Here is a 12,593-nt window from a genome sequence, read left to right as displayed (position 1 = left end):
AAGTGGCACAATATGAACCACACAATAGGTGCATATGGTACACACCTTAAAGGGGTGTGTATTGAAGACTTTTCCAATGAACTTTTGCAAGTAAATTCGTATTGACGGATCCATGAATCTAGAACTTCGACTCAATGGAGCGTCTCAAGTTCCATTTAGGAATTATGTATTTTAATTCCGTGGTTTACATGGATGGAGAAAGACTTTCGCTAGGCAAAAGCATAGTAACACGTTTGAAGTAGAACATTAATCTTTTACCATCTGCTTTGGGGTGGTGACTTCTGGGTGGGAGTATGAACCCTTTCACCTATTCTCGTTTTACCTTTCCCGTCAATCAATAGGAGATAAGTTCGCTAGTATATATCGATAGAATTACATCAAATAGAAGATTCTCTCTAAGAAATTCGAACAGTAGCTAGTAGTATTGCTCAAGCATTACTATCACAACATTATAATAATGTCCATAACGAGGAGTCGAGTCTAACTATTGGCTCAATAATTGGCATCCTGGAAGCAGTTGGATCACAGGTACTAACACAGGCAATTGTGTGCCGTTGGACCACTTAGTTCTAGACTAGAAATATCGGCCACTGCTATTACATAGTTGGATACGGATCCTCGTCCTCTATTTTAGGCTCTCAATTTGCAAGTGTTCATCTTCCAAGTTGGGCCAATTCTCCAACTAGAGCCTCTAATTCCTTCCAAGAACTCCCACCTACCTTAACTGCTTCTATTGCCTTGTCTCTCAACTCCTTTGCTTTAACCTTTTGGGCAGTATTCCCACTCATTGACTCGGCAATTTTCCGAGCCAACTCAACCGAGTCTGGAATTGAATCCACACCCTCACAAACGCGAACTGCCGCTCCCGTGTCCTCCACCAAAAGTCTGGCATTCACAAATTGGTCCGCCTCCATGGGCCAAGCCAGTATCATAACCCCCGCCACTACCCCTTCCAACAACGAGTTCCACCCACAATGACTTAGAAACCCGCCCATGGCTCGATGACTCAGTATTGAAACTTGTGGGGCCCACCCCTTTACCACCATACCCCTCCCGGATACCCGGTCCTCGAACCCATCCGGAATGACACCGTACCCATTAGCCGTTTGTTGGGCGGATACCGACTTGACAACCCAAACGAACCGGATTCCACTGCGTTCAAGCCCCGAAGCCAAGGCCTCCATTTGTTCCCTCTTCAACAACTTCTGACTCCCAAAGCACACATACACCACAGACCCATCAGGACATCCATCAAGCCATGACAATACACCACCACCCGAATTCTGATCCGGGTTGACCCGACCCATCGATTCATCCCTGCCCACCGAGCTCAGTGGACCGACTCCCCAAATCCGACCGTGACCCGTTTCCTTCCTCAAGTGATCCAAATACTCTCCCTCCAATCCATCAAATGAATTGAAAATACTCCCCCAACTCCTAGCATTTGCAAGAAACCCATCCCTGAGGAACTCCGTATCCGGGTCGGACTCTCTGTACGCCCGGTACACAGAAGGTAGATGCTCCGCGGCAAAACACGGCGACCGCGGCAAATCGGGGAGATTTACCGTGGGTAAAGAGCGGACAGTTTTGACATTCTGCCACAGAAAGTTAAGCACAGAGGTTAAAAATGCCCGAGTTGAGTAAAAAGCAATTCTAGGGATACCAAGTTGGTTGGCTAGGTGTAGGGTCCACCCAAGGAAGAAATCAGAGATGAGGGCCACAGGGGGATTAGGGTGGGACTTAAACCACTGGGTAATTGGGTCATGGAGCTTTCCCAGTGCGTTTATGATCGGAACGTTGCCGGAGTTTCCGATGTCCCGGACGTTTTCGACGCCGGCAGGTAGAGATGGGTGGTGGGGTAAGGGGAGGACTAGGGTTTTGATTGATCGGTGTGCTGAGAGAAGTGGGTTTAGGGTGGGGAGGTTTTTGGGTGTGACTAGAATTGTTAGGGTGAGGCCGTGGAGGGCTAGTTGGTGGGTTAGGTCCAGGAGTGCGAGCATGTGGCCTTGAGCTGGGTATGGAAAGATTAGGATGTGAACTGATTTGGTGGAGTTAAACATGGTGATTGAGAGAGAGAGAGAGAGAGAGGAGGAGGAGGAGGAGGAGGAAGAGAGGAGGGAAGAGGAGGTGGAGAGACAGAGAGAGTGTTTGGTGTGAGGATTGTAGTACGGAGTACTTAACCGAGATATTTGTAAACAAGTGAGAAGATCAACCACAAGACCAAGAGGTTGACTTGCCCCGTTCCCGGAAATAAATACTTTATTTTTCAAGAATATAATTTTACGTTAAAAAATTATGTGTTTATGCAAATAATTTTTCTATCAATGTGGATCTTGTTTGATAGATCTCACTGAGACATTTTACACAGTGTAAAAAAAATTGAAAAATTATTTTTTATTTACATTATTTTTGAATTTTAAAATGTAAAAAAGTAGTATTTATTTTTTAAGAAGGTATTCTGGAACGGGGCTTAGGGGGTGTTTGGATGGCCCCTTTTCCCATTTTCCGCTTCTCATTATTGGGTTTTGGCTGTTTGGTTGAAAGAGTGAAAATGGATTTTCCGGAAAATGGGTTTTCCGTTTTGAGGTTTCTAAAATAAAAGGCAGAAAGAAGTAGGAGGAGTTTTTCCAATTGTCATTTTCTCATTTTGTTCACCTGCCATGCCAAAAAGACTTTCCTACCCTTTCCTTGTTGGGATAATTTCCACAAAAGCCCTCGTTGAATGTTATCCTCTCAACTGGATTTTCCTTCACATTCACACACAGTTCTTCACATACCAGTTCATGTACATAAGGAGCATCCCCAATGGGGGGTGGAAAGCAGTTGCTAAAATACAACCGGAATTTGCAATTATAATGGACAGCTCATCACCAACCGATTCTACCAGAATTTTGGACAGCCGGAGTTACCTCATTTCGTCGGAAAGAAGCCGGAATCTGCAAGAGCGCGTCGGAATCCGCAAGAACACGCCGGAAGGTTGCCAGAAACTGATTTCCGATAGGGGTTGGATCGTGTCGCCGTTCGAAACGAACGTCGGGGGGGGGGGGAGGGTCTGGTTCTCGGTTCTATTGAGAGAGAGAGAGAGAGAGACAGAAAGAGTAAAGTTGAATGGTTGTATCTCAACCAACGTTGGCTGTTTTGTTGATGAAGATCCGACCGTTGCCCTTTTTTTGTTGATGAAGATCCAACAGTTGATTGAAGTGGATGAAACGTAATTTTGGAAGTAAATTTTAAAAAAATTCATTAAAACATTATTTATATACATTATACACCATTATAAATAACCGGGGGCAACATAGTAAAAAATCAATCCATAATTCATTTTCATTCCATATCTCCCAAACACTACTCCTGCTGCAAAATGCATTCTGCACATATCATCCAAACACTCTACCAAATACAAAATACATTCTGATCAAAATCCCAAAAGCCAAAAAGACAAAAAGTGAAAAATGAAAAGCCAAAAAATAGGCTCCCAAACACCCCCTTAGAGTATCCACGATGACATAACCAAAATAATAGGCTTCTGAAGTTGACAATATTTGTGCAAAATATAGCTCATAATGCTATAATCAAACTTAACAACCTCCTTAGAAAAATAACCAAATTTTGGATTTTGGATAACCAAAACTAGCAACATTTTACCAATAATCAAATTTAGTGAATCTCATATTCTCAATCAAATACACCTATCAATACAAAATAAAAAAAATTCCCTGTCTTCCTTTTCCCCTTCTCTCTCTATCTCTTTTTCTTTTTCAATAATATTTTCAAAAAACATAACTATTTAAAACAAACTAATTTCGCCCTAAAATTGTTTTTAAAAAACATTTTTATACAAAAAAACTGTTCTTTCTTTAAAAAAAATTGTTTTATTTTTAAAACTGTTTTTTAAACCTTTTCTTATATAAAAACTATTTTTTCGAACACCGTAGTTACACAAAAACTGCTTTTCTTAAAACTTCTTTTTTTAAAAAAAACTATTTTTTTTTGAAAAAAAATTCAAAAACTACTTTCTATTTCTAATAAATAGTTTTTATTAGTTTCAAAACTATTTTTAGAAAAATTATTTCCTATATTCACAATTTTTTAGTTTTCTTTTATAATTTGAAAATGTAATGTGGCAAGTTTTGACTATCCAATTTTGATTATGTTATTATAGATATCTACATTACTAACCTTAGCAATCTCTTAAAAGAATAATCAAAAACTGATGTGACACTTTTAGTTATCCATTTTTGATTATAGCATTGTGGACAGGAACGGAGACATGATTTTACCCCAGCAATGGCAAAATGCAAAGGATTGGAGAATACTGCCAAGCGAGGGTGCTTGACAGCGGTGCCGAGCGGCAGATCTAGCCGTTTATCTCGGAATGGACGGCTCGGATCTAATCCAAGTACATAAACGACCAGATTGACCGCTTGACACTGTTGCCCAGCACTCCTGGTTGGCAGTATCCCTGAGTCCGCAAATTAAATGTATACTAAAAAAAAACATGAATTGTAATATGAATAGCCATCGACTCTAGGAAAAATTAAAATAACATAATAAAAACTATAGTAAATGATGTTTGTCGTTTGTACGTGGAGTACGAAAAAGACTAATATAGTTTTAAAATACTATTTTGGATCTTCTATATAAGTTGGAGATAACTTTTTTTTACATATAATAATTGTATTTTCTAAAATTCTTGTCGTGGAGATAACTTTTTTTTACATATAATAATTGTATTTTCTAAAATTCTTGCCGTGGTGGCTGCCCCCACTAGACCCCCCTAGCTCACCTTTGTGTATGCACCTTGACTAATAATATCTTTGGGAGACCAAATACGACGTGACAATAACTTAGCAAGGTAGCACACCAGAGTTATCAATTTTGATCCCTGTTTGTTGGATGGGTCTTGAGTCTTGACTCTGATATAAAAATCTTGCAATCACTAACGGCCATGTTACTAGAACTCCATAAAGCAACAAAAACTTGGCAAAGTCGCATGTCATTATATCATAGAACTAATGAGAAGAGTCTTTCCTCATCTTTCCGTGTTGGTTCTGTTTGTATAACAATGTGAGCTTGACTTGTTCAAAAAATCTTACGATCACTCATGGTATATTTCTTTGGATTCCATAAGAGCCGCAAAGACTTGGAAAATACATATGTAATTATCAGAGAATAAACAAAAATAGCATCTCCTCATCTTTCCATCTCTGTTTTGTTTTAGAAAAATCTTGCAACAATTGATTGAGAACCTCACGATTTGAAAAATCTTGCAATCATTGATTGAGAACCTCATGTTTTATCATTAGGGATTGATGGCCATGTCCTTACCACTCTGTACAACAGCTAGCGTGCAAAGACTTGTCAAAGCCAATTCAGTGTCATTATCATAGAATAGAACTCGTTGGAAAAACCTTGCAATCAGACTCCATGCATAAAGTAGCCCAGACTTGGTAACGTCTCTTTGTAGTGGATATTTATTGGTGATTTCGTATCTATCTCCATCGATTTTAGTGTATAATGTGAAACTTGGCTTATTGAAAAATCTTGCAATGAGTATTTTATTCACTACTATTGACATGGCGCGCAGGGGAGGCGAGCTATATTTTTGGAGAGGGGCGAGACTATACATTTTGATAGTATAAATTTTTTTTTCAATGTAATAGTAGTATTTTTTTAGAATCGTAGGGGGGGCGGACCGTCCCTACTAGCCCCCTTATCTCCATCCTTAATTGTGGATACCTTTAGTGTGCCCCGTCAAAGAATTAGTTGTTACTTTCATAAAATTTTGTATTCTTCTCGTCCAAGCAATTACACAGGAGCGTGGCAAGAACTGTGGGAAAAATCTTAACGATAAGTTTGAAATACTCGTAAACTGGCCAGTGACAACTTGCTTTAAAAGGGAAAAAAAAAAGTTGGAAGAACAAGGAAGAAGATTATGTGGAAAGTCATTTTGGTGCAAAATGGTTCGTCATTAATTAGGTATGTTGACTGTGGTCATGCTATGACGTCTGTCGGAGGAAAAAGACTCGGGTTTGTTCGTTTTGGGTTTATGTGCACGATTTTTAACAAATTTTTTTTTATCTATCTCTCACCATTCATTAAATTCAAAAACCTTCCTTGAAACTCAAACCGAACTTGGTTAATTAGAAAACAAAACAATACGTGGTGTATTGTGATTGGTGTGAAACATTACCCCAAGAACACTCAATAAACCTCTCGTAGCTATAGTGTTACTAGTGTACCAAATGCACTCCAGGTTGTACCGTGTCAATGGAATTCTTTGAGATATCATCTTCATAATTTGAATACGTAATTTTATAAAGTATGTTGAGCACTTCAGTTATTCACAAATCACGTTAATTTGACATTTTACAGTTTGATCTTGACTCATACTAACCATCTAGTATTTATTATGAAGATATGTTGTCTGATCATCGTCATCAATATCCGATCAATTAGATTTTTTTTTTTTTAGAAAAAAGGAGCTCGAGGAACACTATGAGATGAATTGCTTGGATCGATCATGACGATAATATCTCTAGTCCTATGATGGTTGATGGTGCACTACAAATCCATAGTGCATTAGCGCATTACAGGGTTCATGAATCTCTCTTAAGGGACTGGTGCCATTCTATTTGCCCATTTTGTTGGTCTTTTTTGAATTTACCTTAATAATCAAAATAATTTAGTTTTGTTTGGTTTGGATGTTGAAAGAATTTTTTGGAATAATAAGTGTTGATAGATAAATAAAGAAGTAAGAGTAATTATTGAAGAAAATACTTACTCTGTATTTTAGATGGGCATAGAAAGAGGTTGGTTTTAGAAACTCAAGGCAAACACAATGAAAAATTGTAGTTCACACCGAGGCAATTAATTATTTCAAAAATCGTTGTATTTATTAGACATCTATTATTTAATAACGATGGTGGGGACTCTGAAATTTTTGTACTTTAGGGTCATCTATATATTTTTTGTTCATTGGAAAAAACCGAGTCAACCTATACTTGGATTAGCTTTGTAGTTAACTACGTTGATTCCATCTATTTTATGCACTTTTTTTTATTTGGTTTTATAGATATTAGGTGACCGGCTCATGCTAGCACGAGGTGTCTTATGCCTGGTGTTGGGACGAGATGTTTCATGCCTGGTATTCTTTTGTTTCGAGTAATCGTATCGTAATAGTAAGATATGTTTTGTGAGCAGTTTGGATATAGATTGAAGTCATAGTTAAGTTAATTACACAAAAGAAAGAGTGCTAGAGTTCCAAAGCAAATGATAGAAACCAAAACATTTGGCCTTAGTTTTGGGAAGCAATGGAGCTAGAATAGTAGACATGGCTACAAATCATGCAGTCCATTTCCAGCTTCCAGTCCTCATCACGACCGAATGCAGCCGATCTTTTAAAATTTCCCCCAATATTTTGGAAATGTTTAAGACTACAACAAACCATAACTTAGCAATTCAGAGTGACTTTGCAAAAATAAGACACCAAAATAGTTCCTGATTCGTGCACTTAATTTTAACATCTACTCACATCAATATGAATTGTATTAAGAATGCATATAGCGGATTATCAGTCGTCATCACGACCGAATACGGCCCACTATCTTTTAAAATTTCCCTCAATATTTTGGACATGTCTAAGGCTACAACAAACTATAACTTAGCAATTCAGAGTAACTTGGAAAAATAAGACACCCAAAAAGGTCCTTATGAGAACTTTGTTCGTGCACTTAATTCTAACATTTACTCACAACAATATGAATTGCATTAGACATACATATGACAAAATAATCTATGAGGGTAAGATCTTTGAGCTACACCATTACAAGATAAATTGATTAAGGCTGAATTTTGTTGGTAAACCATCTTACAAAATTCATACGAACAACTCATAAGACACAATGAAAATTGCAACAACAGCTTAGGGAACTTGAAATAAGTGTAAGTTGACATTCCATTCCTATGTAGCTTGTTATCGTCAGATTAAGTTGAAAAGTGAGGCCTTTTTTCATGTATATATAGACATTTAGCGGAACGGTTAATCTGTGATGAGATCTTACGCAAAATATTGAAGAATCCAAAAAAGGAAAATTGTATAATACATCTACCAGGTATATTGCATCTTTGCAAGGGATCAATGGCTTTCATAAGGAAATGATTATGCGCAAAAGTATGCAGCACAAATATCTATGTTTAAACTTCTCACAAATATCTCTCTCTCTCTCTCTCTCTCTCTCTCTCTCTCTCTCTCTCTATATATATATATATATATATATATATATATATATTCTTCTACTTAATGAATATTTTAATCAAACCAACAATTTTACCTCCACTCGAAACTTTCTTGATATCAAACACTCCGACATTAGCATTAAACCCACCTGACGTCCCAAAATAGAAGACTTGCCTGAATATACGAAACCTTATTAGTCAAAAGTTCAATAGAAAAATCTGTACATTTTATGTATCAAAAGCACATCAATTATAAAGGTAGCCGTTCGTCTTTAGCTTGGCTCCTTTAAGTAAGTCCAGCACCTCAGTCAACAAGTTGACCAGACACTAAAGTTCAATACCGCACACTATGAAATTACATATAAAAAAAGTAAAAGCCAATACTTTAAGGAAAACAGTTTCGAAATAACCTAAAACTACTTTTGAAGGTTGTTTGCCTCCCTGCAATAGATGCTTAAAATCAAGCTCATGCATGGGGATTAATCTTTGCACGGCCTTATACTTAAAACCAATGATATAAATCCCATCTGACGTTGAACTAACTGCACGTTTTCGACATCGACCTTAACAAATAGCTGCTACAAAAATATAAACATTAAGTTTCTTCTGTCCACAAGATCACACCTGTATTTACCACATTGAGATTTTTGTCGTACTATGAAGACCTCAATGCAACTTCTGATTTCTGTAATTTGAAATCTATGATTTTTTTTTAAAGTTAACTTTAGATCCCCGAATCCTCGTGGGGATTTCCCGTTCCCCGTTTGGAATAGGGATGGACGGAAGAAACAAATTTTCGTCAGGGATCGGGTCGGGGATGCAGACGGGGAAGTGATTTGGGGATCGGGGATGAAGATAGTACCCTCCGGCCTCAATCCGCCCCCATTGCCATCCCTATGAGTTCTACCTCAATCTGCCGAACAGCTAGAATAAGAAAAAGGAGAGAATGAGAACTGGAAAAGGGGGTTGTCAAACACCCACTTACTTTTTTGGTGGAGCCATACCACTACAAAACAATACTTTAAAAAATGCGCAAAGGCATGTTAAACAGTTAAAAGATGGTTATGGGATAATAAAAGGCTGCTGATTTTGCCACTCTCCTTTTTGTTAACGTCACTCCCCTGCAAGTGTATTTTTGGTGCAAAAATACACTTGCAGAAAGTAGCGTTAATAAAAAAGGGGTGACAAAATCATTTCCCTCTCTATTTTATTTTTTGGTCTCTTGTAATCAATGCCTTAGCGCATCCACAGTGGACTAATCAAAATTGGATAATCAAAAGTTGTCACTTCACCTTGATTATCCATTTAAGGCGTTGCTAAGGTTAGCAATGTAGATGTCTAAAGTGACATAATCAAACATTGAATAATCAAAACATGCCACATCATTTTTTTAACCAATAAAAATTTAAAAATTGTCACCATATAAAATATTTTTTTAAAAATACTTTTCAAACTAATAAAAACATGTTATTAGAAATAGAAAATAATTTTTTGAAAAACACTTTTCCAAAAAAGTTTTAAAAAAATAGTTGTTGAAAAAAAGACAGTTTTTTTTAAAATAAAAGTTTTTGGAAAAAAAAATAGTTTTAGAAAATAATTTTTAATAAAAAAAACAGTTTTTGAAAAACGGTTTAACTATTTTTGTAAACAACAAAAACTTCTTTTAAAAATACAATATTTTTCTTAGAAATATTGTTGTGTGTGTGAGAGAGAGAAGGTTTAGCTTTGATTATCTAAAATGGCCAAAATTTGATAAGTTGCTAAGAGATTGTTAAGTTTGGTTATGCCACTGTAAACACTTTTTTGAGGAAACATTGCCAACTTTAACAACCTTCTTATAATTTTGATTATTCCACTGTGGATGCTATTTTATAACCTTAGGCCATCCACAGTGGTATAATAAAAAATTGATAACCAAAAGTTGACACATCAACTTTTGATTATTCACTTAAGAAGTTGCTAAGCTTAACAATGTTGAGGTTCACAATGGTCATTTCTAATTCATAACCAAAAATAATAGGTCCACTACAATTTCACACAATCTCTCTCCCCCCTCTGTTTTCCGCCATTTACTTCCCTCCATTACTTTTTTTCTTTTGGCAAAAATATATTGAACATATGATGTTCTTCTTAGTGTTATCTATCTTTCTATTCCTGTAGCCTATATCACAAATCCACCACTCTCTTAATCTTTCAAAAAAAAAATCAGATGTGTTCTTAAATTTGAAAAAGAATGCAAGGTTCTTCCTTTTATTTTTTCTTTTGCAAGGTTCTTCGTTTACTCAACCATAGGGGGAGGAAAAAAAAATTAATAACCACTTTTTAGTCGAAAAAATCATTTTTTTTGCTAAAAAATAATTATCAAAATACTAGGCTAAAAGTAAATTTTTTTTTTCATTTCTCTCGTCGAGACGAATCAATAACCCATAGAAATTTGGCACAAAACTAACAAATACGAAAAAAATTCAAATAAAGACAATTTTCAAATTTAAGTTAAGTTTAAGTTAAATTCATAAGAATGCAGCATAAAATAGAAACTGAAAAGAAGAGTAAAATACCTTAATCCAGCAACGATGGGTTAAATTGTAGATGATCGAGAAATATGAGTTTTACTTTTGGAGGAAAAAAAAGAGAAACAGTTTGTGGTTGAAGTGAAAAAGATATAGAGCAAGTAAAGAAAAGAATAAGAAAATACTAGTTGAAATACATGTGTATATAAATTTTGGAACCAGTTAACTTATGTGGTGTGAGATTCACAAATTTTGATTATTGAAAAAGGTTGCTAGTTTTGGTTATTCAAAGCCCAAAATTTGATTATTTTTAAGGATGTTGCTAAGTTTGATTATACCATTGTGAGTCATTTTTTGTACAAATATTATTAACTTTAACAACAATTGACTTTTGATTATACCATACCACTGTGGATGGCCTTTTAATTTGGTTATGCTCTTTTACAGTTTCTTTAAAAAGGAACTTTGGAAGATAATTTCAAGCTAAAAAATCATGTGTTTACACAAATAATTTTCTAATAAATATGAATCTTATTAGATAGATCTCATTGAAATCTTTTAGACGGTGGAAAAAAAATTAAAAATTATTTTTTATTTTTATTAAGCTTAAAATCATATTCTTTTTGATAAATAAAGTTTGAAAAGAAAGCGAAACGGTACCTTAGTAAAATGAGAAAGGAGCTTGCTTGTTTACTTTTAATTTAATGGAGTAGTGGTTCCAATGACTTTAAAAAGTGTGAAGGGTCGGTGTAGTTGAAGAATAAATATAGAGTTAAACTTGAACTTTTTCGTTAAGGGTTGTTAAAAAAAAAAAATATTTATTTTTGCGAAATCGAACAGGTCAAAGCCGTACCCTCGAAATCGATCAGACCTGTGTCAATTAGGGTTTGATTCCAGTGGGTTCAGCAACTTCAGCTGCTTGCTGTGACGATAGAACATGGCCTACTTCCTGATTAGATCCAGGAGAGATGGTTAATGTGGGTTTCACAATAGGAAAATCAATGCATCAGTTGATCTGGAGTCCAGCATTTGAATCCAGCATGCAAGGTACCGCTTTGCATTTTAACAGGATTATGAACAGGAGTTGCCTACGCAGAATAATTTTGTGACTATTGGCAAACTTGTGCTTACGTTGTAGAACATTAGTAGTAGACTAGTAGTAGTCGTAGGAGGTAAAAATGAAGCCCTAAAAGTGCAGTGCTTAATGAGTGTCTATCCCATATGCCTGCACAAATAATTAAGTTCTGCAAGTTAACACCAGATAGGCAATGTATTGCTTTATATTCAACCTTTTCCGTTGCGGAAATGGTATCTTGCAGGCAGGAAACTGATAGAAAGTCCCCCGTACAAGATATCATTGAAGAAAATTTTCCTCATTTGACTCTCTGATAGATTATGTTGAAGGCTTGAAGCATTCAATTCCCCATAAATTGTTCCAAAATGATGACTCCTATTGAAGTTCGGAAGTTGCTTATTCGTTTTCTGATCTTTGAATCTGTTTTAAAAGATCTCATTTTTAAGTACCCTTCTTGTATGTCTGAATCTTTGCTCATCCCAACTCCCTAGTGCCATTGTTTTTTGGATGATAGCCAGTTTGACATAATGGTAAATCATGTGTCATGTGTGTGAATGTGTTTTTTTGTATCTGTTTGAAAATTTCACTTTCTGCTTCATTTTTTATCCAATCGTGCTTGGAATTTAACCGGATATGTGGCAATGAGAATCTTTTTTGGGAGTCGTTGAATTGAAATTTCAACTTATGTACTAAACTAAGTTTCATATTTTCTAGGTAACAATGGAGTTGCGGACACTTGGGCCCCTGAGACCAAGTTGGAGACCCACAGG

The 12,593-nt window shown here is 36.1% G+C and overlaps 2 protein-coding genes across 3 annotated transcripts in view; one reads left to right on the top strand and one right to left on the bottom strand.

The window, feature by feature from the left end:
* The window catches only part of LOC131310515 (putative pentatricopeptide repeat-containing protein At1g13630), a 68,656-nt gene extending 56,063 nt beyond the window's left edge, over positions 1 to 12,593 (top strand). The window contains exons 3-4 of one of the 2 annotated variants that reach the window (XM_058337576.1): positions 11,778 to 11,795; positions 12,538 to 12,593. The gene's annotated coding sequence lies outside the window, so the exon portion shown is untranslated. The remainder of the gene's footprint in view (positions 1 to 11,777; positions 11,796 to 12,537) is intronic. The other variant, XM_058337575.1, reaches the window with a different exon arrangement.
* Positions 339 to 2,219, bottom strand: LOC131310519 (UDP-glycosyltransferase 89A2-like). The gene has a single exon (XM_058337580.1). It carries the CDS (start codon positions 2,058 to 2,060, stop codon positions 654 to 656), a length of 1,407 nt encoding a protein of 468 aa, XP_058193563.1. The 5' UTR covers positions 2,061 to 2,219; the 3' UTR covers positions 339 to 653.

The sequence above is a fragment of the Rhododendron vialii genome, chromosome 12a (genome assembly GCF_030253575.1).
Source record: "Rhododendron vialii isolate Sample 1 chromosome 12a, ASM3025357v1".
Taxonomy (NCBI): domain Eukaryota; kingdom Viridiplantae; phylum Streptophyta; class Magnoliopsida; order Ericales; family Ericaceae; genus Rhododendron; species Rhododendron vialii.
Note: the sequence above shows the minus strand (reverse complement) of the source record. Positions and strands in the feature narration are given on the sequence as shown.